This window comes from Exophiala aquamarina, assembly GCF_000709125.1.
Source record: "Exophiala aquamarina CBS 119918 chromosome Unknown aczIA-supercont1.2, whole genome shotgun sequence".
Classification (NCBI taxonomy): Eukaryota; Fungi; Ascomycota; class Eurotiomycetes; order Chaetothyriales; family Herpotrichiellaceae; genus Exophiala; species Exophiala aquamarina.
Genome location: NW_013550586.1, coordinates 2,205,311 through 2,232,403, shown reverse-complemented (window position 1 = coordinate 2,232,403; position 27,093 = coordinate 2,205,311). Strand labels below are relative to the sequence as shown.

General features: G+C 49.5%; 10 protein-coding genes across 10 annotated transcripts; 4 read left to right on the top strand and 6 right to left on the bottom strand.

Annotated features, from left to right (window-relative positions):
- Positions 1-550: 550 nt before the first annotated feature.
- On the top strand, positions 551-2,975 carry A1O9_02625 (uncharacterized protein; the record flags this gene model as incomplete). The annotated part of the gene is made up of 3 exons (XM_013408196.1): positions 551-1,773; positions 1,822-1,969; positions 2,016-2,975. The coding sequence occupies 3 exons, from the start codon at positions 551-553 to the stop codon at positions 2,973-2,975; spliced, it is 2,331 nt and encodes a 776-aa protein (XP_013263650.1).
- Positions 2,976-3,936: 961 nt separating this feature from the next.
- A1O9_02624 (uncharacterized protein) lies at positions 3,937-5,526 on the bottom strand (the record flags this gene model as incomplete). The annotated part of the gene is made up of 5 exons (XM_013408195.1): positions 3,937-4,102; positions 4,171-4,455; positions 4,530-4,625; positions 4,698-5,285; positions 5,354-5,526. The coding sequence occupies 5 exons, from the start codon at positions 5,524-5,526 to the stop codon at positions 3,937-3,939; spliced, it is 1,308 nt and encodes a 435-aa protein (XP_013263649.1).
- Positions 5,527-7,172: 1,646 nt separating this feature from the next.
- Positions 7,173-8,009, top strand: A1O9_02623 (uncharacterized protein; the record flags this gene model as incomplete). The annotated part of the gene is made up of 2 exons (XM_013408194.1): positions 7,173-7,564; positions 7,655-8,009. 2 exons carry the CDS (start codon positions 7,173-7,175, stop codon positions 8,007-8,009), a joined length of 747 nt encoding a protein of 248 aa, XP_013263648.1.
- Positions 8,010-8,157: 148 nt separating this feature from the next.
- On the bottom strand, positions 8,158-10,043 carry A1O9_02622 (uncharacterized protein; the record flags this gene model as incomplete). Its single annotated transcript, XM_013408193.1, has 3 exons — positions 8,158-8,854; positions 8,905-9,499; positions 9,554-10,043. The coding sequence occupies 3 exons, from the start codon at positions 10,041-10,043 to the stop codon at positions 8,158-8,160; spliced, it is 1,782 nt and encodes a 593-aa protein (XP_013263647.1).
- Positions 10,044-10,881: 838 nt separating this feature from the next.
- On the top strand, positions 10,882-12,519 carry A1O9_02621 (uncharacterized protein; the record flags this gene model as incomplete). Its single annotated transcript, XM_013408192.1, has 3 exons — positions 10,882-11,155; positions 11,203-11,845; positions 11,904-12,519. 3 exons carry the CDS (start codon positions 10,882-10,884, stop codon positions 12,517-12,519), a joined length of 1,533 nt encoding a protein of 510 aa, XP_013263646.1.
- Positions 12,520-13,418: 899 nt separating this feature from the next.
- A1O9_02620 (ATPase) lies at positions 13,419-18,512 on the bottom strand (the record flags this gene model as incomplete). The annotated part of the gene is made up of 10 exons (XM_013408191.1): positions 13,419-13,601; positions 13,665-13,969; positions 14,022-14,425; positions 14,476-14,586; positions 14,644-15,461; positions 15,535-16,711; positions 16,769-17,080; positions 17,135-17,414; positions 17,466-17,561; positions 17,639-18,512. The coding sequence occupies 10 exons, from the start codon at positions 18,510-18,512 to the stop codon at positions 13,419-13,421; spliced, it is 4,560 nt and encodes a 1,519-aa protein (XP_013263645.1).
- A 2,130-nt stretch (positions 18,513-20,642) lies between these two features.
- Positions 20,643-21,026, bottom strand: A1O9_02619 (uncharacterized protein; the record flags this gene model as incomplete). Its single annotated transcript, XM_013408190.1, has 1 exon — positions 20,643-21,026. A coding segment is annotated over one exon (384 nt), but the record flags the coding sequence as incomplete, so codon positions are not given.
- An 894-nt stretch (positions 21,027-21,920) lies between these two features.
- Positions 21,921-23,208, bottom strand: A1O9_02618 (uncharacterized protein; the record flags this gene model as incomplete). The annotated part of the gene is made up of 3 exons (XM_013408189.1): positions 21,921-22,145; positions 22,207-22,987; positions 23,060-23,208. 3 exons carry the CDS (start codon positions 23,206-23,208, stop codon positions 21,921-21,923), a joined length of 1,155 nt encoding a protein of 384 aa, XP_013263643.1.
- A 1,005-nt stretch (positions 23,209-24,213) lies between these two features.
- A1O9_02617 (uncharacterized protein) lies at positions 24,214-24,801 on the bottom strand (the record flags this gene model as incomplete). The annotated part of the gene is made up of 1 exon (XM_013408188.1): positions 24,214-24,801. The coding sequence occupies one exon, from the start codon at positions 24,799-24,801 to the stop codon at positions 24,214-24,216; it is 588 nt and encodes a 195-aa protein (XP_013263642.1).
- Positions 24,802-26,030: 1,229 nt separating this feature from the next.
- Positions 26,031-26,564, top strand: A1O9_02616 (outer membrane lipoprotein Blc; the record flags this gene model as incomplete). The annotated part of the gene is made up of 3 exons (XM_013408187.1): positions 26,031-26,146; positions 26,196-26,328; positions 26,385-26,564. 3 exons carry the CDS (start codon positions 26,031-26,033, stop codon positions 26,562-26,564), a joined length of 429 nt encoding a protein of 142 aa, XP_013263641.1.
- Positions 26,565-27,093: the final 529 nt, after the last annotated feature.

Sequence of the window (27,093 nt, the reverse complement as noted above, 5' to 3'; positions counted from 1 at the left end):
CTTGGCTCGTAATCTTAAGGTATCGATCAGTGCAACCACTTTGTCTTGGAAAAAACTCCACGTCTTTCCACTCCTCAATGAGAGTCTTGTTCCCTCCGACAAGAACTTGGCTCTCTAAAGATGGATATCTTCTGCTTGGCCTCCCCTTTTTCAGGCTTCGTTTAATCTCCTAAGCAATGATTCACCCACATGGCTTTTCTCTTGGAGTCAGCCGTAGATCCACCTCATACGCGCTTTGTTTGACACGGTACCTTGGGGATGGCCAAGTCGGCGATGAATAGCTATATTACAAGGTGCGAGACTCAAGTCCCCCTCGCGTAGTCGTGATCTTTTCGTCTCTACGTTTCTTCCGTCTGTATCACCTCTTGAAAGCATTTGCTTTCGTCCCTTCGTTATTGTACAGTCACTCCTTTTAGTAATATTCAGCATGAGGTCGTTCACCTATCTGGCGGCCCTCTCGCCGCTTTTTTCCTTTCATGCACTTGCAAACAAGCCCGAAGCGGACGTGATCGTTTACTTCACCTCCACTAGAACTGTGACAGTATGCCCCATGACTGATCTGTTCACCTGCGAAGCCGATCTCCCGACAACTACCACCAAGGTCAATCCTGCCCCAGCAACAACCACTCCCGGAGGTCATGACGGAGGATGGGGTTCCAGCAGCCACACCGGTGGTCCATCAGGAGGAAACGGTGGCTGGGGTTCCAGCAGCAATACAGTTGGACCAACCGGCGGCGATGGTGGCTGGGGCTCCAGCAGCCATACCGGTGGTCCATCAGGAGGAAATGGTGGATGGGGCTCTAGCAGCACCACTGGCACTGGTGGAAATGGTGGATGGGGATCGAGCAGTACCACAGGCACAACCACCGATGGTCATGAGCACCCTGGTACCACCACCAGCCCTGTACACCCCGAAACCACCACCAGCCATGATGGTCACGACACTACAAGCAGCCACTCGGTTCCATCGGGCACCACTAGTACAGGACAGAGCACCTCGGTGTCTGGAACCACAACGAGCCAAACCACAACAAGTGCTACCACAACTTCGTCATGTGGACCAACAGCTTCGTCAGTGGGTATTGATATTCCAACATGCAACAATGCTGAGAACCGTGGCCGTTGGTGCGGAAGCCGGTCTGTTGATGATGATACCCACACCACTTTCCAGACTGGTAATACCAAGCGCTACACTTTGACCATTACTTCAGAGTTGATCGACTTTGACGGCACCCCCAAGTCTTCGTTCGCTATCAATGGCAAGACTCCTGGTGAGCCCATCATCGCTAATTGGGGTGACATGGTCGAGGTCACTGTCATCAACGGACTGACCGATAATGCCACTACTATCCATTGGCATGGTATCCGACAAACTGGCTCGAATGACCAGGATGGTGTCCCCGGTGTTACTGAGTGTGGTATCGCACCAGGGACCGGCCGAACCTACACCTGGCACGCCTCTACTTATGGAACCGGTTGGTATCACTCTCACGCCTTGGCTCAATATGGAGGTGGTATTCGAGGCCCCATCATCATTCACGGGCCTGCCACGGCAAACTACGACTATGATATGGGCACAATCATGGTTGATGAGACTTTCAGCCAAACTATCTTCCAGATGGCCTGGAACATTGCCAGAGTCCGAGGAGCCTTGCCCGCATCGACAAACTACTTGCTCAACGGAAAGAATAAGTCTCCAGATGGAAGCACTGGTGAGAGTGCACGCTGGGTTGTGAAGAAGGGCAAAAAGCACTTGTTCCGTATCATCAACAGGTAACCACACCGAAGCTGATTCAAATGTCCTTACTAATGTTTGATCAGTGCTGCTCAATCTGCCTTCGCCGTCCGATTTGACAACCACAAGATCAAGGTCGTTAGCGCCGATTTCACCCCAGTCGTCCCTTATGACACCGAGGTCCTATGGATTCAACCAGGGCAGCGATACAATGTCATTCTTGAGGCGAACCAAGTAAGCTTCCCTCCACAGAGCCCTCCCCCTAGCTAATGATATACAGCCCGATGGAGCCTACTTCTTGCGTGCTGTTTCGCAAACCGGCTGTGGTGCTACATCTTTGAACAATGGCCTGGGCAATTCAAATGGTATCTTTACCTACGAGGGTGCTTGCGCAGCTACTCCAGTATCCAGCAACGCCACCATCGTTACCGCTGGTATTTGCAACGATGAGCCTCTAGCAAGCCTCGTTCCCCACTTCAAGAAGTCCGCCGGCTCCGCTTCAGAGTTCCAACAGAAGGTCAAGCTTCTCCCGGCCGGAAACGCTGGCAGTCAGGTCTTTGATGGCTTTGGATCTATTCTCAGATGGTATCTCGGAGGAGCGTCGACCGATCTTTCCACAAACAGCGCCACCCCGGCTGGCAGCAAGACCATTAACGTGACCTTTGAGGAGCCCACACTCAAGACTCTGTCCACGCTGCCTGGCTTGGCCTACAACAGCTCCTTGTACGGAAACAGTGCCGTGCTCGATGGTCCTGCCAACGAATGGGTATACTTCGTTATTCAGAACAACTTCCAGACCTCGCATCCCATGCATCTTCACGGACACGATTTCTCCGTCCTCGGACAAGGTCGTGGTGTTTTCACATCTGACATGGTTGGACAACTCAACTTCGACAACCCGATCCGACGAGATACCGCTCTGCTCTTTGGTGGCGGCAGCCCCACCGCCTTCATTTCTGGCTGGACTGTCATCGGGTTCGAGACCGACAACCCTGGAGCCTGGGTGATGCACTGCCACTTGATCTGGCACGCTGATGGCGGTATGGGTCTCCAGTATCTCGAGCGCCCTGCCGAGATCAAGGACTACTACGGCGCTGAGTTCAAGCAAGAGTGCTCAAACTACGACGCCTACCGGGCTGCTGGTGGCCACGACAAGCACCCCTATGAGGCTGGTTTCAAGCGTCACTTGTCCGGCCGCCAAGGCATTGGCCACTCCCACGGAAATGTTCTCCGCCACTAGAGACGGTTAACGACTTTGTTGTCTGAATATTCTATATGTCATCTTCGCAAGCATACATCATATCTTTGCACGCATTACAATCCACCACCTGATATACTGCCCCTTTTAAGAACTCTAGTATGTGAGGAGAAATGCAAAAATAATCTTGATGGTGTGCTCTTTCTATAGTTGGAAATGCTCGGTAATGGTAAACCAATATTGTGTACGCGAGGACATCGCGCCAAGGGATAAAGAGTAAGATCCTTGGATCTGAAAGTAGAGAAACGAGAACACAAGTATTCATGCCCTTCGAACACAGTAGCTGTTTTCTGCTTGTGCTATGAACACAATCGCTCTCGGCCAACTGAAGCTTCCAACTTGTGATCTTTTGTCAAATGAATGGCTCTAGAGGCCCGGTTGTCTTACGTCAGTTGTCATTAGCTGAGAATCCTCTGTAAAGCACTCGTACAGATCTATCTTCTAGTTCGCTCGGGAGAGCTCCAGATACAGATCCTCAATCTCCTCATGATCTTGAAAGGTCTTGGCCGCACCTTACGGCCGGCAGATAAGCATTGCAAATTTATGATCATCTCCAAGTAGCTTCGCTTGGTAAAGTATGTATGTGGGTTGTGGACCTTTAGCTAATTAATTGTAATATTTGTACCCAGGCTCACCGTCTCGAAACGCGTATGGTAACATTAGCGACAATTCTTCCCGAAGGCAGTAAACATTTGACAAAAGGTACTGGCGTCGATTTGTCGGGTGATCGGATCGTGACACTTCGTATTGAAGGCCATTCTCAAGCATTTTTCAATTTGTGGCCCCTTCACTCCGTACCCCTCAAGTGACAAGGCCCAGACATTTTGGCCCTGTTGCAATATCGTGGCTGATGCACCTTCTGGGGCCTGCGAGGAGCTCGCCCCTAAGAGCCACCTGATGTCGCAGAAAGTTCAGAATCTTTCGGTATTCGTGAGGCCACCCTTTAGATCGTCCAGATCTTGCGAGCCTTTGCTAGATAGTACGTTGATGCTGCAAGCAGTGCCGTGCCCACCAAAGTCGAAACAGAGGCAAAAATCTGGAGACCTGAGAAGTCGACCTTGTTTTGATTGTTCAAAATGGCACCCATGATGGGCAGCCCTGTCAGCATGCTATATCGGATTAGCATGGGCGTTTAATTCCTGATAAGATGTGATACCGCAGTTGGAGGGATACTAACCTCGTTGCAACTACTATTTGGAAGGTTCCGAACCGGTGACCCAATGTCTCTAGACTACCCAACTTGAATACGCAAGGTATCATCAAGGAAATGAAGCCACCACTGACAAGCCCATAGACAACAGCAAAGATGATGGTGCCGGCGTGCGAATGATGGTAGTTGAAAGGAAGCCATAGCGTAAGCATGGAGCCTCCCATCAACAATGCACAGGCGGTAATCACATTGAAGTGTCCAATCCTATCTCCCAGATGAGGGGGCACGATCCGGCCAGGGATTGAGGCTGCGCTGAGTGACGAAAAAAAATCAGCATTGGACACGTTGGCTTGGAATGAAGCATGAGGTTCATTGATCAAACTCACTTGATGATGGATATCAAGTAGAGCGCCAGATCGGGCTGGAATCCCTCGTTCAGTGCGAAGCTCGAAACAAAGTCAAACGGCGCCCAGATACCCCACCTTTCCAATCCAACGTCAGTGAGTCAATGTTTACCATGGACACAGAAGATAGGTGTCTGTACGCCAACTTACATGACCAACCAAGTTCCCACTGTGTACAGAGCAAACTGTTTGTCCTTGAAAAGCAATGGGTCGAACCACTTGGTATTCGGATTCCACTTTTCGCGCGGCAATCGAGCCTTGATCATGAAGCAAGACGAAGCCAGGAGAATTCCCATGAGTAGAGCAGTATATCTTAAAGCGCCGGGAAAGCCCACCTGGAGGATAATCTTGTCCAGGAAGACTGGGTAAATGACACCGCCGAGACTGCTACCCGTAGTAACGATGCCAATGGCCAGACCACGCCGCCGAAGAAACCATTGTCCCACGCAAACCGTGCTTGCTGTGAACACAGCCCCCGCCCCAAGACCAAATGCAAGTCCTTGTGCCAAGAATATTTGATAGTATTCCGTCGCTAGACTGGTCATGCAGAGACCGAATATACACAGAAAGGCGCCTGGGTAGAGAACAGGCGCGGGTCCATAAGTATCGACGAGGCGTCCAAAAAACGGCCCTGGTGCCCATAAGAGTGCCAGCTGAACTGCGAAAATCCAAGCGATGTCTGAGGGTGTGTAGTTGCTCAAATACGTGTCTTGGTATGTCGTTTGGAAAACCCCAATGCTGGTGGCGGCCTGGTTAGCATACCATGGTCCATCTTATATTTGGTGGAAGTTTAATAAAAGACATACGCATTCAAGAATCCGAAGGAGCAGAAAAGGCACAGAAAGGCTCCGAAAACACAAAGCCAGCCTTGGAAACCTTCCTCCGGAAGTAAGTCGGGCTTTCTTGGTGTCGTCTCGTGTTCCTTTTGCACCTCGACGCCACTTCTGTCACCACTTTCGTTCACTGAATCGTCACCCATCTTTGTTCAGTTGCACCTAACACGTTTGGTTTCACTCGGGCAATGAATGGAAAGCATTCTACAACTCGTGAAGTCGTCATTTTATACTAAAGAAGTTGAGATTTACCTTTCAAGGCTCTAAACTCCCGCCGGAGCATATGGAACACAAAAATCACCGAGAATGCTGCCGTATCTGTAGCGAAGCCGAATGATGTTGCTAAGAATGAATCCTAATGATAGGGCTAATGTATGACTTCCAGGGGTTTGTTGCATAGTCCATCAGTCCTCGATATCAGCCTCAGCCTTATTCGTTTTCAGCCTAGCACCCGACAGAGTCCGACACCGTCCGACGGTCTTGGCCCGACACCTTCATCCGACAGCAATGCATTTGTCAAGGTCTCAGCCGATCTCGACATCAACTTCAACTTAACAATCAGATCAGTTTCATATGTACCAGGAGCCTGAATTGTCGGAAATCAGCTGGGGCGCATTATCAGTGCAAGACCCACACTTATCTCCATAAATCGCACCCAATCGGTCAACGGGTGCAGTGAGGTTTCTATTTTATTGCTCAGTTTCCATATCTGATGCATTCCCAGGGCCTCAACCCCGACTCATAATGGCGACCAACAGTACTCGACTACGTTCAGCTCCAACCGCCCAGGCTTGCGTGACTTGCAAAACTCGAAAGAAGAAATGCAACAGGTTTTTGCCATCTTGTGGATATTGCACTCGGTCAGCTGTCCTCCTTCTCCCACTTGCACCCGTCCCCGCCGTCAACAACGGCTAAGCTCACATATCTGCTCAGGAAAGGGCTGAACTGTGTTTATGCGCTCTCATCGCAACACCGGGATCATAATGCTGCGCTGACCTGGGGTGCAAGGCCCCCTGAGAATCTTGTCTCTTCTCGCTTGACACCATCTAAGAATGTACCACTAGACCGGACAACAAGCGTGGTGCACCAGTTGAGTTTCCTTGTCAACACTCAGTAGAAATTGACACTGGGCCATCCAGTTGTCTTACGTGTTAAATCTTGTCAGAGCAGACTGCTGACCAACAGGAACCAGAGGCCAGGTGTATCTTGAGGTTCACGGTATTATTCGTGGCACGGGACAGTTTGTAGACGACATTAGCGCTCGCTACTTTCAGGGTTTCCACCGCCATCTTCCCATCATTTCCCGGACACGCTTTTATAACAACCTTGTCACCCTGGGAGAAGCCCCAGCCGCTGACTTTTCGGTCCTGCTGCTGGTTCTCTGTCTAATTACGCACGCTCCTGCACTAGGACATCAACATTCGCATGGAGTGTCCTGGTCCATCGAACAAGAGTCCCTCTACCTCACTGCGAGGGCCCTCTTTTCACAGACTCAGGTATCTTGCACACCGTCCATTCCACTGATCCAAGCAGGGGTTTTGTTGGCCGTGTATGAATACATGCACGGCCGACCGGATGATGCGTTTGTGACTATTGCGGGCAGTGCGCGAATGGCATACGCCGCCCGCATCCACACCCGGGAAAGTTTCCCTACACAAATGACAGGTGAATCTAGTACCAGTTCAGATTCGCACCTCTTGTTGCAAACTGAGGAAGCAGCGAATACGTGGTGGGGACTTGTTGTTTGTGAGCGGTATGTCTTTCATGGTGCACTTGGCAAGTCATCGACGAAATGAACGCTAAAAATAGTACTGCTGGCAGAGCCTTCCTCAATGAGGTTATGGCCTTCGACCAGCCATTGGTTACAATCTTTCCTAGGGGTCATACTCAGCTACCACTTGAATCTGAAGTTCTCGATCAGCTCGACGTCTTAAGCCCTCAATCGGTGCCTACTATCCCTGTGTCTTGTCTGACAGCACCAAAGGTTGGAGGGTTCGGACGAACAGCACAAGCGACTTGTCTTCTGGATCAAGTTTTCAAAAGTTTTGAAACTGTGGACATTGATTCTAGACTGCTCCAGCTGGATGGACTTGATACTTCTATTCAAACCTTTCTTTCGTTAGTTATTCCGCAAGGTCACGCGCGGCGTGGCAACTTTTGCGCAGCAGTGCATCTCGCTATCAGGTGAGTTGCCCATCATGGTTGCCCTGGTGTATGATTGCCAGGTTTTTAAATAGAGAACGGCACCAGGCTGACCTCACTCGCTCCGATTAGGGCACTCTTCACATTACACTGGCACATTCTTAGACAGCCACCGCAAGTTGTTAGGGCCAAGTTCAAACCACTCGAGGGATGGTACAGGAACTCACAGGAGGCGCTTGAAACTGTCACGAAGATAGTCATTGACATAGCCGAGTCCCTCCTTGCCCCGGCTACCGCAAACACGGTGACCTTTACGGTTGACGCTATGCCTCTTGTGTACCCCTACAACGCTCGAGCCGCGCTGAAGCACATCAACACTAGCACTCGGGTGGAAGATGCCGACTGGCTGAGGAACGCCGATGGCGTGCTCAAGAAATCTCTCGACAGATATTTTGAACGGTGGGGTGTAAGCAATAGTTGGACTTAGTGTTCAAATCATTACAGTTCAATATCAGAAGCCAACAAAACTGGTGGAACCCAAGTTGTGGGATTTTTACCACAACCCTGGAAATTATCTCTTCAGAAGACCTCGAACTGAATATCACCAGCCTGCAATGATTTCAAGACCCATAGTTTTAGGTTACAACCTTCTCCTTCGACTCATCTAATTGATGACCTCCTCCAATTTCCTTCTCCAAATGAATTTCGACGTGGTTGGTGAAGTATTTCGAGGGGTCTCGGACTGCTATGGCACATGCCATAGCAATGACGCCAAAGGGTATTGAGGCGAGCCAGGTGATGCGAAATCCGTACGCGTATCCCAGCCGAGCGGCTTCCACGCAGTCCGAGAACACCGATGAGGAAACACTGGGTACAGTAGCAGCTTGCCCAGGAACACCGACTATGGTTAACTTGACGGCCCCAATCAGCTCCTTGATTGTCTCAGGCGAAACATTCGCATTCGTGGCAGTTTCTGTGACGCGACTGACGATCTGCTTGGCAGACACCTGCCCGAAGATGGACGAGAATATGACTGAGCCTACTGCTCCTCCGAGAGATCTAAAAGTGCCAATCAATCCTATCGCTACCCCTAAATCCCGCTGTGGTACGTGTAGCGAGGCTGTGGTGTAGCAATTCAGAGTGATCCATCCGAAGGGCAGCATTGCAAGGAATTGAACTGCCATCACCCAGTTGATATTGTGTGGCGTAATAAGTGCTGCGAGGCCAAAGAAGAGCGTTTGCATGAAAACGGAGAAGGTAAGTTGATAGTGCACGTATTTGATATAGTGCACAAGGCCAGGAATAATAACTCCACCGACGAGTTGGCCAGCACTGTCGAAGGTTAGCAACAGGTCTGACTGGACCATTAAACAGAAACTCACCCCGAGGGAATAGAGTACACTCCAATCTTGATAGGATCTGCAGTGTACAGGTACAGAATTGTCTGGGCGTTAAGAGCAGAGGCAGCAAAAAATACCATGCCGGCCACAAATACCAGCATAAGTAGTGCAGAAAATTCCCGAAAGCTCTTGAATAGATACCACGGGAACAATGGATCTTTCGCCACGGTAAAGTCGTATACGAAGGCAGCGAGAAAGACGAACAGGCCTAGAATGAGCGGCGCGAGTGTACCGGCAGCCTTCCATGGATAGGTGTTTCCACCAGAGTTCAGCCCATACAAGAACACCGCAAGCCCAGAGATAAAGAGAGCCGCACCGAGGAAATCCAATTTTCTGAATTCCTGCCACTTGGTAAGGCCGTCCGGGCGAGGGTGACTTGGTGGAAAGTATACCAAAAAGGTGCCGACAAGGGAAAATGCTCCATAGCCCATAGCAATGTAGAACATGATACGCCAACTAGCATGCGAAAGGAGTGCATTGGCCAATAATGTGCCTGCAATGGCCCAGGTCGCTAGATTGAATTCTGTCCAGGCAAGGCCTACGCCTCTCCACTTATTGGGTAGAATCTCAGAGATACCTGACTCGACTTAGCACTTCCACAGGCACGATTTGAGTTGATTTCCAATCTTACCTGCATATGCGACCGACACCGTGCCAATTGAACCCCCAAGAATGACTTCGCCTGCAATCAGCTGATTCATCGTCTGCGCACTACATGCGATCGCACCACCAATGATAGTCAGAAGCTGGCCTGCAAGAATGACATAACGGCGACCAAACACGTCCGAGAGACGCCCTGCGATAGAAAAGCCGACAGCAGCCGCGGCACCCCAGCCAGAGGGAATCCAGAAAGAGATGTTCTCGCCTCCAAGCTTCTCGCTCAGTTGTACTAGGATAGGCGTGGCAAGTATAAAGCCAAAGATGATTGGACCTGTAAAGGAAGTTCCCAGGAACAAAGCGGACAAAATGACAGATAGACTGAGCTTTTCTGCATGCTCGGGACTGTCCTCGAGTGCAGCCTTGTGTGGATCTTGATACCCGAGGGAATCCCCCCGAGGCTGTTCATGAGCATGCTCAACTTCCGCCTCCACCACGGCTTTATGCTCTGCTGTATCATGCATTAGGGAAGGACGGCTACAATCGAAGAGTGCGAGCAAGTGCAAAAGCATTCTCCCCACGAGTGGCGGGTGAGCATGGATATATAAGCCCCATGATTATGTTGGAACACCCCCGAGGGGCCCCGCATGTGATTTCCAAGAGCCTACAGTCTCCGAGGCGCCGAAGCTTGGGAGAGCTTGTTCGTCTCTACCTCAGACCTTGGAGTGGCTTACCATTGTGGTGGAGCTGGTCTCAAACCTGTGGAGGTTTTACAACAGCGGGCTAGCGATCGTGGGGTCCAATTGTACTCCGTACATAATCGGCACTCTCTCGAACAGTTAACCCCTGTGCCTCGTGCCGAATATGCCTCTGGCGGAGGACAAGCGTTTCCCTAGGACATGAATCAAGCCGCCAGATGCTTGTTCAAAACGCTTCTTTCGACCGACCGCCAAGTCCAGTCGGCAGTTGGTGTTTTTCGCCATTACGCCGAGTCCGTTAACGAGGCTGCCAGTCTTCTAGTCAGGAGTCGCTTGATTGCTCGGTGACTTGTGTAATTATCTCCATGCCGTTTCCCTCTCTGTCCTCGGGGGCCGGGGGCCCCAGCGAGCCCCTCCAAGTAATAATCAATCTGCGGAGATACAGGGAGCCTCCACACTCGACGCATCGCTGCAACTGCCGGCGGCCGAGGGCCGTGCGGAGAAGCTGTTGATGTGGAGCAGCGATCCCGCAAATTGCCCGGTGGTGGAAGGCCTCTTTTGAGACACAAGGCTGCTCTCCCCTCCTCACTTTAGCCTTCCCAGAGTTTTACTCGTACACCATCCATGGGGGTCATAGTGCACGCATACTTCACACGTCCTCAACATGCCTCTTGCCATAGTTTGGTTTCCGATACTGCTTGTTTCGGGCTATTACGCAGCGCTCTTGACATACCGACTGTTCTTCTCTCCGCTAAGTAAAATACCAGGACCATGGGTCACACGCATATCGAACGTGCTCGAAGCAAACGCCTTGAAAGACAAAAGGCGCGCGCAATGGGCCACTGAACTGTTTGCGCTTTATCCTGGCTCTGCGGCAGTACGGACTGGCCCCAACTCAGTATCTTTCAACCACCCAGAGGCAGTCAAAGCGATTTATGGTATCAACAACCCGTACTTCTACATGAATAACTTCTAACCCACACAGGGCACGGGAAAGGTGCAGAGGAGTTTGGAAAATCAAGCTGGTACGATGCATTCTCTACAACTGGAGAATCCTTGTTTTCCACACGATCTAAGAAGCGCCACGCAATAAAGCGACGTATGGTGGCACACAGCTTTAGCATGCAGTCACTATACCTATTTGAGGAATACGCAGACATGATGATAGAACGTTTTCTCCGAAGAATGGATTCATTCGCCAAGACGGCACAGCCATTTGATATATACTTTTGGTTCGAACTTTTCACAATGGATCTGATGGGTGAACTTGCTTTTGGTCAAGGTTTTGGCACTTTGGACGCTGGTAAGCCGGCCAGATACTCAAAGCTAGTTGAACTCTCGCAACGATTTGCCAATCTAAGCGGCATGCTGCCATTTGGAAAGTATAATGTGCAAGTTCTTAGCTGGGTACCTCTGCCATATGTTCAAACATTATGGCAAGCACGACTCGAGTATCTCGAGTACGCAAGGAGGGCCCTGGAAAAGCGCTTCCAGGACAGCCGGAGGCAAACAACCTTGAGCGGAAAGCCACGGCAAGATATTATGCAACGATTCATCGAGGCACAAGATCCAGAGACCGGCGCACGAATGGACTTCCCAGAACTTAGGGCTGAGGCTTCATCCTTAATGTTAGTAGTTTTTCAACTTTCCAGATTGAAGAAGGAGACTTACATATGTTGGCTCTAGGGTCGCTGGGGCTAGTACTGGAAGTGTCACCTTGAACTGGATGACCTACTATCTTTCCAAGAATCCCTCCGTCAAACGCAACATCATCCAACAGCTTGAGGAGATGTTTCCGGATAACCTCGACGCTTCCGCCCCAATTCCATTCTCCAAGCTTAATAAATTGAGTCTGCTCGAAGCGACCGAGATAGAATGCCTGCGTATGCATCCACCCATTGGCTACGCTATGCCACGTATGACCCCACCAGGCGGTGCCGTCATCTGTGACGTCTACGTACCAGGCGGCGTGGATGTTGGCGTGCCCGCTGCCACCATCGGGCGGAATGCCTCAGTCTACTCTGAACCAGACACATGGAAGCCAGAGCGATGGCTGGACGAGAAAGCGGATCTGGCAATGATGAAGTTATGCTTTCTTGGCTTCGGCTATGGGAGCAGACAATGCATTGGACGGAATGTCGCCAATCAATTTGTGATGAAAATGATGGCCTCCCTGTTGCTAAGATACGAGATTCAGCTGGAAGACCCGACTTTGGTATTGGGGACGAAGGAGTTCACAATCCAGAAACCTGACAGGAATTACAATGTGATCCTACAGCCGCGAAAATCTAGTCGGACGTAATGGATGCGTCTAATATCTCACAAGAGGAGCATAACCAGCCTCTGGATGTTGAAGTAATCCGGCCTCGCTGTCGTCGTCGAAGTAGTTAGCTTGATCAACTTCGAAGAAGACTTTCCAATCATCGTTCTCATCGTTCTCATAGTCACTGACATTATCCTCTTCTTCGGGGTCATCCTGCACGTTGGTTTGATCCTTGCGCCCTTGTTGCTGCCGGCCTGTTTTCCTCGGACCATTTCGTGCATTGGTGGTTCCTTTGTCTCCTTTCATCTTCCTCCCCTTCCCTTCCACGTTGCTGTTGTCCTCGTCATCTTTGTCATCGCTTGAAGCATCTTCTAGCCAGTCATCTCCGAACACCTGCCTGTATCTTGCGAACCTGTCGGATTGGGGTAGGGCAAGCTTGAGCTCCGACAGATCCACGTACTTGCCCTGAACATTCTTAGGTTGTTCCTGATCCTGATCCAACCTGCCAGCCTCGCATTCGCGTTCCACCTCCATTTCACTGGCGGCAGCTTCAGCTGCGCGGGGAACGTGGTACTTTTTCGCAGCCATGTCTAGGATGCTTTTGACAGTTTCCCTGCGAACGAAAATAGTTATGAGTAGCCCAGAATCAACAAACCAATCATATTGCCAGACAATGGTAGTAGATCCTTTCTCACCAAGCACTTCCTCGATGCATAGTACTTAAGGCATAGTATTTAGGAATATACCAAGTAATCTCACTAGCAGCCACAGACGAAGTCAACTTAGGCCTAGATGGAAAGATATCTTGAAATTACAATATCTATACCTTCAGATAGTGCCGCACTTAAGCAACTAAATGTCCTCCTTCTATAGGCAAATCCCATCCGGTTGTCGGCACCAGGCAGCCACGTACTACTCCTGCTTCTAGTATCTCCACGCTAGAACGCCTTATGGCTCTCTGCTTCCTTTCCAGCAGGAGTAGGCTCTGAATGGCGTGCAAATATACGTCTCAATCCCTGATTGATGATAAGGTCCGCAATCCGTGCCGGGCCCTTGGCCAGACTGCTGAGGCTAAGGCGCCTGACGCGGAAAACGTAGTAGAGGCCGATGCAGGCGAAAATCTGTTTGCCACAATGTCAGTCACTGGCGTTCACCATCGTGGAATAATCAGGGAGTCAGCTCACATTGAACCCGATGTAGGCAAACCCAATGCCAAAGTTTCTCCAACGTTCACTCGGGTACACGTTGGTTGCAGCCAAAAATTGGTCAGCAGAAGTGAGTGGGCAGTATTGGCATTGAGACGTCGCTGAGGGGTTGTACAGCCGACCCGGAGCACCGGCGTTGAGATAATCTGCTAGATATTCCTGGCAGTTCTGTCCAGAAGGCGGATCAAAAATTGCTAGCTCCTGTTCGGAACACTCGACGGGCCGCCCCCCCAAACCAGCACCAGCCCAGCCAGCCACGCTATATGTCATTGGGGACACACGATCTGATCGTTCGGGTCAGCAGGCTAATCTAAAATTTCGAAACTCAGTACGTACACATAAATATCCAGAAACCTGGGAGTGCTGTAGGGCTCTGCAACACGCCGTTGAATGTCAACATCATACTGAACAGAAGGGTGGCAATATTGCCAGCAGTTTCCGCGTCGGGCATGGCTGCAATGATCATGTGAGCAAATGTGCTCACGAAGAGCATGAACTGCACCACCAGGAGCAGCATGAGTCCTCGAGTCTCATTATCTTGATTCTTCCCGAAAACGGCGAAATACCATGATACCCACATTAGAACAGCCAGCACAATCTGATATGGTAACTCCACAGTGATGTTGGCAAGCAAAAAGGCCACCCAGGAGTAGGCCTTGGAAGGGCGTTCGCGAACCTCGTACAGCGAGCGCTGTATCACAAAACGTGGCATGATTTGTTGAACAAGGGTTGAGAAGATACTGCAAGTTGGGTTAGACAATATGAATAGCTTAAGAAGGGTTGAACTCACGTGACAAGCATGAAAATGGCAAATATAGTGTTTTGAAGCCCTGATGAAGTGTTGTTCTGCTTGTAAAATGAGAAACCGATGAAGAGTGCAGACATAATGCCAAGAAGAAATCTGAAGATAAAGGTCAGCTTTAACCTCCCCTCCAACTGAGGGCCTGGAGCGACTTACTTTCCAGAAATGTAAGAAGGTGTCCGCCAGTATTGCTGGAATACTCTTTGTGTAACATAATACAGCTGCGAGGAAAGAGGCATGGCAAATTCCGAAATGGATCCATCATCTTTGGTTTGCACGTTCATGCCCGCTGCGTGGAGCCGATCAAGTTCTTCTTGGACGCCCAGGGCTTCGGGAGTCGTCTTCCAAACCTCGCTCCAGTCACGATCGGATTTTTTGCCACAGATATCAAGCATGTACTCCGCTGGATTGGCATCGTCATCACATCTTGGAGCCCCGTTCCGTTCAAAATAGTCCAGGAGAGTCCTGGAGTTGTCCCCTATATCACCGAAATAAATCGTTTTCCCTCCCTTCATCAGAAAAAGAAGTCTGTCAAATTCCTGAAAGAGGATTGCGGACGGTTGGTGAATAGTGCAAAGCACGGCTTGCCCGGCGTCCGCAAGCCTGCGTAAAAAGGCAACAATGGACCAAGAACTTTGCGAGTCTAAGCCAGACGTGGGTTCATCCAGGAAAATGAGAAGAGCAGGTTTCGCAGCAAGTTCGACTCCAATGGTTAGTAACTTACGTTGCTCAACATTGAGCCCTTCTCCAGGATTCCCGACAATAGCTTCACTGAAAGATTCCATATTCAGCATTTTGATAACTTCCTCGACAAAGTCATTTTTTTCCCGGATCGAAACCGTCTTGGGCTGACGAAGGTAAGCCGAGAAACGAAGGGCTTCGCGAACAGTGGTGGTCTCTAAGTGTAGATCTTGCTGTTGTACATAGCCTGTTTTCCGTTGGAACGAAGCATCCAGCGGCTTCCCATTCACGAACTGGTCCATTCGTTAGCCACTGCTCAAAGAGTGCCGGGGCAAGAATGGAGCATGAATTAACATAAGCACTCACCATGTCGCCTGTCAACACCCCAATACTGATTCTTTGTGCCAGAGCGTCTAGTAGAGTGGTTTTACCTGCACCGGAAGTCCCCATAAGGGCCGTCAAAGTACCAGGCTTTACCCAACCTGAAATTCCGTCCAGCAATCTTCGCGGCTCACCTTTGATTTTGATATCGAGGGTGACATTCCGCCAGGTGAATATATCTTTCTGCGCTGGAAGTGCTTTGACTTCTTCAGATTGCTGTCCATCTGCCGGACTGGAAGAGGGATTCCCTTTCTCCGCGAGTGGCGCGGTCTCTTCGTCATGGCGGTCATTGGAGAGAAGATGTGCGGGGACATGACCTCTTCGGAATACCAGAAACTCGGCAGTCGATGTCGAGTTCGAGTTTAGCTCACTGGCGACGAAATATACAGCGTAAAAGACGATCATGAAGGCGAACATGAAGCCGAGGTTGCGCCAGATATGACTGTAAGAATATCCATAGGATGCCTGCACCCATGCATCGCCTGAAACGTTGAGCTCACCGGCGACAGCTCCGGCGACCGCACACTGAAAGTTTGAACCCTGACCGTAGGGCGGTACCAGGCTTGCGGCAGCACATGGAAATTCGCGGCCGTGAACTTCATTGACGAGGAGTGCTTCGAATGCGTAGGCTACCGGATTAATCCACGAACTCCATTTGAACCATGGGTGCATGTATGACCTCTGCATGGTGAATCCTGTATAGATGACAATCCAAAGGACCATGATGCCGGCAATAGCGAGAGCTGCAGAGATTGTTTTAGTAACGGCTGCGGTGCTTCGAAAGATTGCCGACATGGTAAGCATTGCCATGAAGTTGAACAGGAAAAAGATGAAGAATTGAGATGGCTCTCTGCGTAGTCCAGCAAGGAAGTACAAGATGATGTTGAAGACAGTCGCTATACAAAACTTGATGGGCAAGTCCGCGACAATTCCAGCCACCGCTTCGGTAAAAGGATGGTAGAACGCATACGATTTGTGCTTGGCGACGATTGGGCGTTGAGCATACAATGTGTTGATCTCAACAATGGACTGAAGGGCGCTAAGCAGAACCGCAAAGAAGAGCGCCGAGCCTTTGGCGAAGAAACTGCCAGTCGACAGTGGAGTCCCATAGAAGACAGAGCCTATAATCAGCGCCTGTGCTACCTCGCTGAATATGACGGCGCTGAAACGAGATGTTAGTCACACATACCACATAGGCTCTGATGGAGACCCGGCTTACATAGTTGATGCTTTATCATTCCACAGTCTCTGATAGGCGCGGGTCGTGCACAGCCGGATCTGCATGGGAATGCTGATAACGTAAGGCGACTTTGGACGAGTGTGCTCGGCTTGCATTTGCTTATGAGACTCTCTGAAACCCTCGAGGGCCTCTCGACCATCGGCGTCAACATCCTCTGCTTTTGTCGACTCTTCCAGACAAGATTTGTACTGGGAACTTTCCAGCCAATATTTCTCAAACTCCTCAGCAGTTCGAGGCACTTTAGCCTCAAATCCTTCCCGAATTTGTCTTTCACCAGGATTTGTGACCGATCTAGAGTAGCCATTAAATTAGCCTTTATCACCTCCCGTACTAATGTGCACTCACGTCAAAAAGTCTCCAGTGGTTTGTCTGGCTGGGCAATGCCAACCCATCTGCTCGAAATATTCACGAGCTTCGTCAGCTGGGCCGAAGTAGATTTGTTTGCCTTCATAGAGTACAAGAGCTTTATCACACAGATCGTAAATGGCCTGTGACGCCTGATATATTGCGATAAGTGATGTCAAGCCTCCAATATCTGCAGCAATTCGAAGAGATCGGACGAATTCGAGGGCGGTTTGTGAGTCAAGGCCTCGTGTTGAGTTATCCCAGGCGGCAATAGGTGGACCTTCACAGCACATCAGCGCACATCAAACTCTGCCCTTTCAGGACAACCTACCTGCCAAAGCCATCTCGGCTATGCTGACACGCTTTCTTTCACCTCCACTAACACCTCTAACGAAGTCATCTCCGACCTTGGTGTTACGAGTATGAGCTAAATTGGTCAGACTTTGGATACCATCATTAAACACCATCTGTCAATGGGGTATTTCAGCAGGCCAGGCGACTTACAAAGTCCGAAGATGTTCATCATCACTGAGGCCATGTATTTTGCCCAATCATCTCGAGGAACATCAAGCACTCTGTTGGCCGGCGTGCGGCATGCAGCTGCAAAGTTCAGAGTTTCTCCTACAGTCAAGTGCGGGAAATGCTTCTCGTTTTCCTGGTTGTAGATAGCTTCGCCCTTGAACTCCTTTAGAAAAATTTCTTGAGCAATCCCGCTGTAGGTGATACTCCCCTCCCCAGAAAGGCTTAATCCCTGGAGCTCACCGCAGATGCTCTTAAGGAAAGTAGAGCAACCACTTCCAGGCCGTCCAAGAACAATCAACAGTTCGCCACTGTTTACATGCCCATTAAAGTTCCGCAGAATTTGTTTTTCGGGTGGATGGCTGAAGGCTTCGCGAAGTCGGAAAGGTTGCATGAAAATGGAGCCGACGTTTTGCTGAAGCTGCAACGCGGATCCCTTCCCAGATACAGTAAGGTTCTTGAAGGTAAATCCGCTCCTTCTCAGCTTAACGCCGCTGCGCTCTAACAGTTGGATGAATTTCCTCATCCAAAGAAAAAAGTTGAAGGATGGGTCATTTGGATCAAACTCGGGCGATTCTATTCCCATACCTGCAACAGTATCCTGTCTGTGCAGACCCGGAGCAGTATGAGTCCGACTGGCCTGGCTGCCGGAAAGTATTGAGGCGATTCGAGCAAGTTCATCGCGTGTCGCATTGTCTTCGTCCTCAAACTGGTAGTCGACAGTGTCTCTTGTTTTTCTGGTGCGGATGGGTTCAAAAGCCGGGCCCTCAGAGCTGCTGGTGGTAGTATGGGTGGCCTGACGATCGATTGCATTCTCTGGGGGAGGGCTTGGAGGACCGTGTTCCTTTTCCGAGGCCATCTTGGGGCCACAGCCAATTTAAGCAGAAGGCAAGTCCAGGTGAGCTCCAAGTATGAGCATTCAGTACGGTCAGTGGAAAGGTTGAAGAGGCTCGGACTCGACTCTACTACACACTGAAGGTTGAATACAGCAAACAGAAGGTCCGGAATAGCGACAACCTAAATACTGTGTCAGCAAGGCCAAGATTAAAAGAGCTGCGTTTCGGTCAGTGCATTGCCAAGTCATAACTCTATGCAGTCCGGGAAAGGTTCATGATGCAAGTTGAGGGAAACAACATAAACCCAAAGTTATCCATCGGCCAAGATGAAATCCCGACGGGGCATGGTACGGCCCCTGCGCTTTCAAACTCAGCCACGATTGCAATAACCTGAAGAACTACTCGTAGAGAGCGGACCACCGTGCGCCTGACAAGCTAGGTACGAGTAAGCATAGCATGAATTTTGTTGTTCCTGGGGTTTACCGCGGTGGCCCCTTCGAACTGCAGCGCCCATAAAGGATTGCGACTGGGATGGGGGAGGATAGGGTTGATCCCTCCATTTAACACCAATGAACATGTTTACTTCTCCAGTGTTCAATCTTACGACTAGCCATAAAGGCCAATGGTTGTGGCACCCCTGACAGTTTTGACAGTTTACCTAGCATCAATGCACTTGGCATCCATCTTGATTGGCATCGCTAGATGTGATAGATTTGGCATTGCATGTTAAGCGATTATATAATCCAGCAGAAGTCCCGGGCGTAGCCATGACCAGTAGTTGCAAGGAAGTCTTGTTGCTTACGTACCATTGTCAGCAGCTGGGCGGCAGGGATCAACAAGCCATTTGTGATCCACAACTACCGGGAGTTAAACCGGAGTGGAGAGGACTCGTATCTCGTATGAGGACTCGCACATACATACAGAGTTCGGGACCGGCTTCAGGCTGCACCTTGGTGCTTGGATCGGGATGAGGTCACGTTTCCGGGAAGAAAGTTAGTCCGCCCCCCCCCCCCCCCGGGAAGACATCGCTCCGGGACAGTTTATCCGAATCAATAAATCCCTCCTCAGTTCCGATTAGGCTTCCATCATCTGCACAGTTGACGTTTGACATAGTGCCCGAAGGTGCCGTATAATGCAGACAAGACCAAGTTCGCCACGACTGAACTTGTGCATGTGCTGAATTTTATGCTCAAAATTTACGGTGTCTCAAACTCAATGATATTGGTAGCTTGGAGAGATCTGTTGAGTCTCCGTCATGAATGATCTAGGACTTGCCACTCCCATACCATCATTCCCAACTCTGCTTCTCTCCGACTTTTGCAACAATATCTCGACGGCTATGAGAAGAATTTGGGACGATACCCTGATTCTCACCACCCCCGGAGAACTGCAGCTTTGCTGCCAAAACCTTTGCTCAAATTTTAGGCTCTCTCAATCCAAGTTGCGCTGCTGTTGAACCAGAGGATATGATTTGGCGAGCCTTTCAAAGCCGGTGGCGCGGTGCACTCTGATAAACTTGCCATAGCCCTCTTTGCTTCTCAGACAAACGGAGATGGTGTGGAACGTACAGGGAGACGTCTCAAAGAACGAAGCTCATATCTTCGCCATACACCCCGATCCCAGGATCAAAACGTCCTTTAGGTTGTGGAGTTTCCAAAAAGATGTCACATCCATACAGTAGCAGGTAGCCCGTCTGAGTTTGAACCAATTCTTCCAACACAGGCGATATAAAGCCCTAGATGATCAGTGCTTGAGCGATCATCTACCCTCTCTACCTAGGTTGGGACGCCTAAGTGTCGTAACGTATCTTGATTTCAAACATCATACCCTTCTGCAGATGGTCAAGAACCCAAGCGCAATGGAGGAAATCGCAACATTCCCAAAGGTCACCTTCCTTCGTCAGCCTACACGACCCGCCACTGCCGCCATTTTTGGTTTGCTCGCGCTCAGCAACGAAGTTCACCCAATTCATACACGAGGCGCTCCACCGCCGTGGAGAGACTACACCTACAAGAGAGGGAGCGAATTTTGGCGCTTCAAAGAATAAATGCTTCCTCAGATACCCTGTTGGTGAGAGGGCCGACAAGCTTTCATACCAATGACACCCTCCTTCGATGAGAGACTCACCCCCCATCTCCAAGTAAAGGGGATTCCCTTTTCACTCGGCTGCCAAAATTGACTACGGCCTGATAATACAAATCAGCCACACCACCACACAAATCCTCGAGAACCCCTTCCGTAGCACATTGGTTGTCCATATCTCTTTTGAAGTTATCGTCTATGCTTGCCTTTCCCGAGTCGGTAAATCTTCTTTGGGCCTTGTAGTTCCGGTAACCGAAATCATGTCGCTGACAAGATGGCTCGAAGTCGAAGCCTAGGGGTTCTTCCGGTGAGAAAGAGCAACCATTGGAGGCCCAATCAAGTTCAGATGGGGTTCTAGAGTCACGAGCTATCAGAAACTCGGAAATGGGTGTTGAGAAGAGCAGACGGTCGGTTTCAGTTTCAAGTGAAGATGACTGTCGAAGGGATAGCAGCCGCGGAAGCCCAAATACGAGGCTGGGAAGCAAAAAGGAAAGGTAACAGCTTGCATATTTTCTAAAAGTGAGATTTGGACAACTGACGTGGGAGCAGAGCCATTCTTGCTTGGTTTACAGGAATTTATATGACACCGCAAGTACTTTGCACTCGCAACATGGCCTAAGCCAGCCTGTCGGCCGAAGAACTTTTCGGTATCAAGCTTGACCCGCATACCCGTTAACATCTACGACTGTGCTGGCAATTGACTCACATGATTGAGCGATTACTCGCCGACAAAGAATTTGATGTCTTGACCTTCCAAGGCATAGATCGTTAGCGTGTAGCATATTCCGCAGATCAATCAGGTCTTGCTTGAAGGCTTGGAGATATGATTGGCTGCCGGCAATTATGACCTAGTGGGCCAAGCCTCGTCTTCCCCCAGGTGCTAGACCATTCACATATCAGGAATGACCGATATTCCCTATTCGATCATATCCGGAGGATGCTGCAAGGCAAGCGGGCTTAGCTTAGTGATAGTGCCATGGGGTATATTCATGTGCCTCTACGCAATCTTCGAAGGGCCTTGGAAATCAAAATCGAGAAACGGTCTCCCCAACCTAGTAGCATTCCTCTCCCCCACAACACCTGGTCACGCCAACATTTTCAAAGAGGAACATGTCTCAGGTACACAAGCAGTCAGATTGAGGACGGCCATCTCGAACTTCATTTGGTATGTGACCATCACTTATTTGGTGAACGACCCATCCATTTTGAGGCACCACTTTTCCTCTACCAGGGAACTGGGCCTATTACCTGGCATGTCAGACACACACCAAACCAAAACCTCATTCTAGAATCACCCGGCTCATCTACTAGCATCACGCTTTTCGAATTATGGTGGACTTGCATGGGATTCAATTCCGCTGCAAGCGACCACCTGCGACCTCGAGTGCGTCAGCTGAGTCACCGGTGGCCCTTGATTCAAGGACTTTGGATCTACCGCGCGGAATCATCGTGGTTTCGTACGATTTCAGCATCCAACTCAAGTCGTCTCCACTTTCAATCCCATGGATGATGCCCTCTGCCAAGTCGCACACGTCTAGGATGGCGGTGTTGGCACCCATGCCCCGAAACGGTACCTACGTCGTTACAATCAATAAGACGCTCCACAGCACTCTGAGCTTTCCATGGTGGACTCACCATCGAATGAGCGGCATCGCCAACTAACGTCACCCGACCTCTGGGAAGAGCCTGTTTTGGAAGCACCGTTTCCAACAATTTGATTGGTGGCTTATGCACACCCGCTGGAGTGGTATTTCGTACTGCATCCACGATACGACGTGGGAGATGCCCGGCTATTTCCAAAGCTTTCTCAAACAAAGCTTCTCTGTCAGCCGTGTCAGCCCATCGGGTTTCGCTTTCTGCATCTTTGCTCTTGTAGGAGCAAACCCAATTGAACAATGCCGTGCCGTCGTCAAGATACTCCAGCAACAGCAGGGTGAACTTTAGGCCATCTTGACCCACTATAACTCCAGAATTACCTTTTTCGATCAGCGGTTCGTACAATTTCCTATCCAGAACCGTGTTCCCGTGCAAAGTGGCCAGGCTGCTGGGCGTGGCTTTGAACCCTTCAATAAGTTGCCCTCGCACGGGTGAGTTTGCTCCATCGGCTCCTATCAACAGATGACCTGTCGCCGTTGTGCCATCTTCAAAGGCAATTTGCACTCCATTCTTACTCTCTTCGTACTTTACAAAACGTTTGCCGTATTGAATGTCGAGGTGCTTCATGAGTATTCGGCGGAAAAGGTCGCGACTAGCAGAAATGTTATGTCCAAGGTGCGATTGCTTCACGTTGCCGACGACACCTAGGATCTCGTGAGTCTTGCCATCTATGAATTCGAATCCATCTGGTTTCCCAATGCTATGATTGGTGCTGGCGTTGTACAGGCTGTCTATATCCTGAGGGAGGAGGTCATGCAACCTATCAAGACATCTTCGGTAGAGTAGATCAGGTTAGCATTCGGACTTCAAAATACCAGTGACGCGTACTTACTTGTCTAATGCGATAGACCAACCTTGTCCACGGCTGCCGTCATCTCTTTCGTAGATCTCAAATTCTACATGATGCTTGCGCAAGATCTGAGCCAGAGCCAGACCGGCGACTCCGGCGCCCACAATTAATACTTTGAACTGAGAGTCCATCATCATGTGTGACGGTTTCCTGTACGAAGGAGAGGGCAGGATATTCCAAAGCCGGACTATCACTAAGTAACTTCTGTTTCTTTATACATGTGTCCAACTTCACACTGCATTGGCAATCTGATGGAGAAGATACGCTGCATAGTCTCTATTAATTCAACTCACATCCGCTCAACTCAAATAAAGTGGATCACCGTATGCTACTGGCTGAGAAAGCGACTGTCTAACTTTATTCCACTTTAAACTGAAAATGCTTGCTTTCACAAGGATTGACGGGTGCGGGTAGTGCAGGAGTGGGAGCGTGGTCGTTAATCGTGACCAACAAACTATTCGACCGAAAAGTCTCTGTGATTTCTCCGCGAAGAATGTATATGAGCATCCAATGGAAAGCTTAGCCAGTGGTGATAGGTGGTCTACACCCTCCTAGAGAAACGTGACTTTAGTTCTCGGCCGGATACTGTGACCTTCTGGAGACATGCACCCGACATGCTATCCGAAGTACCCAAGCCATAAGCTCTCCGAGGAACGGGCCCGTCATCAGACCCTTCTTTTTAAGGTGCTTCGGGAGACCTCACGGTAGATAGATCTGTGGCCGGCCTCCCACGTATGCTGCATGGAAACTGCGGGGACCCCGTGATGTCAGGCTTGAGTCCGACTAGCCCTAGCATCAGCAGATACGTAGTTGTGTAATCCTAGGAAAAACATATTCCTGTTATAGAAACTCAAAAGCGATATCACACTGCAGATGTACTATTCACCCTATATGGAGTCTTAACGGTTGATCTACAGTGAGCGTTGTCTGACGCGTTTGTGATAGGTCTTCTCTTTTCTCCGTTATGGGCTACTCTATGCCTATCATAATCTTTGTCACTCACTGCTTGTCTCCATTAACTAGTACTCTTACATTTCACTGAAGTTTCATCTTCCAAATTACCCCTAAAATGATGTCCCTTGCGTAGTCCATGTATCCTGGCAAATTTATACCATTATCGCCATTGCCGATGGGTCTCAAACAGGGACAGTATCTATCGACCTCGGTCCAATTTCGGTACGCCGCTTGATCGAGGCATGATCCTCCCCAGATTGAAGTCTCTTCATCAAGTCTCCCATCTCAAAGTCGACACCTATAGGGTTCGTTTTATAAGCACTAGACTGAATAAAATCGTTCACTTCCTCATTGGTGTCGAAGTTGTCAACCTGAGTCTCCAAAATATTTCCGTCAGGGTCTTTATAGTAGACACTGGTTGTAGGGCCATGGTTTGTAGTCCAGAAAGGCTCGATGCCGTTTTCCTTCCTCTGCAAATAAGACATTGCCAGCTCATCCAGCGTTTTGTAAGTGAAAGCAATGTGCTCAAGACCAGCCGTCAGGGGGTTCTTGGCGCCGACACCTGGAATGTTGATAATCCCAATTCGGTGGTGTTCGTCGTCGTACGTTATGAAAGAAAAGAGTTCGTTCTCAAAAGCGACGTGCGCACCTAAAAATGTCTCATAGAATTGTTTCATGGAGCTGAAGTTGCTCGTCCTAAGAACGACATGCGCCAACTTCATTGGTGGCAGCACACTTGCGCCAGGTGCATCGAAATTGTACTTCACCATTGTCGTGACTTGAATAGAAACCTTTGGTAGGAATGATCATCTTTGAATAAACAGGGTGAAGACTTTTTAAGTGAAACGAAATTGATGAAATACCAAGGTAGGGCATTCCGGATTGTATATTCTCGGCCGAAGAACACTAAGTCACGTCTTTGTCGGTCTCTTTCCGCAAATCCCCGCACTTTCGAAAATCAGGCCTGCAATTGAAGAGCGGGAACAAAAAGACTATCCCTGGACAAGGATGTAGACGCCGGTTTTGACTTTGATGCTGGTATCTGTCTACACCAGTGGTTTCACCGGATCGGATTCGTGCTTGTTGCCACGAATACCCTGACCCATGTAATCCCGGGCCAAATGGCCTGATGTCGAGGGCAGTGGCTCAAATCAACTGGTCTTCCCGGATCTTCTCAGTCCGGGGATCTTTGGACTGAGTTTGCTGCTCTCTGCGGATCCAATTGGGAATCAGGCTTCCTCAGTCAAGTCGCGCCTCACACATGAAGAAAGAGTCAGCAGAGCTCGGATGTGTGAAGCAGGATAGAAAACGAGGAGAGGTGTTCTACAGTGTTTGTTGTAACGTTTCCACTTATGACTTGTGCTGAGAAATGTAAGCTTTGCAGAAATTAGACTTATAACTGTTAGCCAGAGCAAGCAGACTTCTTATCCTTTCACTTCTGTATCGTTAGGCATCCCTAGCCTCCATGAGCAATATCCAGAAAGGGGCTAAGGGCAGCTACATTGGAATATGGCTGATTCCTTCCGTGGTGCGCAAGCCACAGCCCAACTAAAGTGGCAGAGTTCCAAGTGGCAATGCCCCGAGCACCGAGGTACGAATGAGAAGAAACAAGTTCCATAAGGAGATGCGATTCTTGATTAGGTTTTAATACTCCCTATGTGTTGTCGAAACGCCAATACGACTCGCCCTCATAATTACCTAACTTGACCTCCATCACCAATGATGTCATTCTTGGCACCAAGTGGGTGCCAAGGGTGTCGGAGTCCGCTTCCTGTAGTGATAGGTTGCCCTGACAAGGTCAAGAAGATGGAAACTCTTAACTGACCATATACGCGTCAGAGCCTCAAAAAATCGCGAAGAGAACCACCTCTTGTCATGACCTCTTCGATGACGCAAAGGCAAAGTGATGGTTATAAACACTCTCTAGAATGCCTGGACGTCTCAGGCGTGGGGTCACTTACAACGAATAAACGATAAATGAGAATAGTTCTATGTCAAGATGCTCGCACTACAGATTTTGCCGTTACTGTCCGTCGTTGCACTCGCATCTCCTCTGCTCAGGAGACAAGCCGGCAGCGAAACCCGAACTAGGACAGTCGATGCACTCTGGGATGGGTAGGTTGGTCCCCCGATCAAGGAAACACACCATTGACAAACTATATAGCCAATGTTTTTATCCCGAATCAGATGACGGGTTCGATCTAGAAGACTATCTAGGACGATGGTATCAGGTTGCAGGAACAGTTGCACCATTTACCGCAGGCTGCACGTGTATCTTCGCAGAATATAGTCTGAACGTAAGTATCTAGAGATTGGATTGTGATGTCCAAAGACAACAGCTCATGAAGTATAGGACAATGGGACTGTCAATGTCTTCAATGGATGTCAGGCAGGAGAGCAAAATATTGAGATACAAGGGAACGCAGCAGCAGCGGACGAGACCTACGGCGATGAAGGAGTGTTCCGTGTTCAATTTCCTGGTCAACCGCCTCCTGAATGCCCCGGCCCTAATTATATCGTTCAAGGTATGTGAACTAGAAAGGTTGATATTGATTCCCAATCTCGCATTGTATGAAGCAGGACACAAGCTAACACGACGTACAGAATACCATGACGACTGGGCGATAGTCCAATCCTCTAATTTTTCAACATTATTTATACTGAGTCGTGAGCAAACTCCCTCAACCAACGACATAGATGTTCGTATTACCAGGCATAAAGTTTCCGAGGTATCTTTTACTGACGTCGACCTAGGAATGGTTGGAACATGCTGGAAGGTTAGGCTCGAATCTGACAGAAGTAGTACGGACCGATCAATCCAACTGCAGGTTTACATAGACAACTCACCAACGCTATTCACAATGCATCAAGATACTTGTGGATACAAAACTTATTCGCCAGTGAAGGCTTTCATTTACCGTCTCGTTGAAAGAATCTAGGGTCCGTCCATGAAGGGATGTTTAGAGTGTCCAACACAGTGTGTCCCAGTGCCTTGGCTTGCTGACTTGTACATGCTCGGTATCCTGATTCGCTTACATGTTCCTATCGTACTACATCGTACA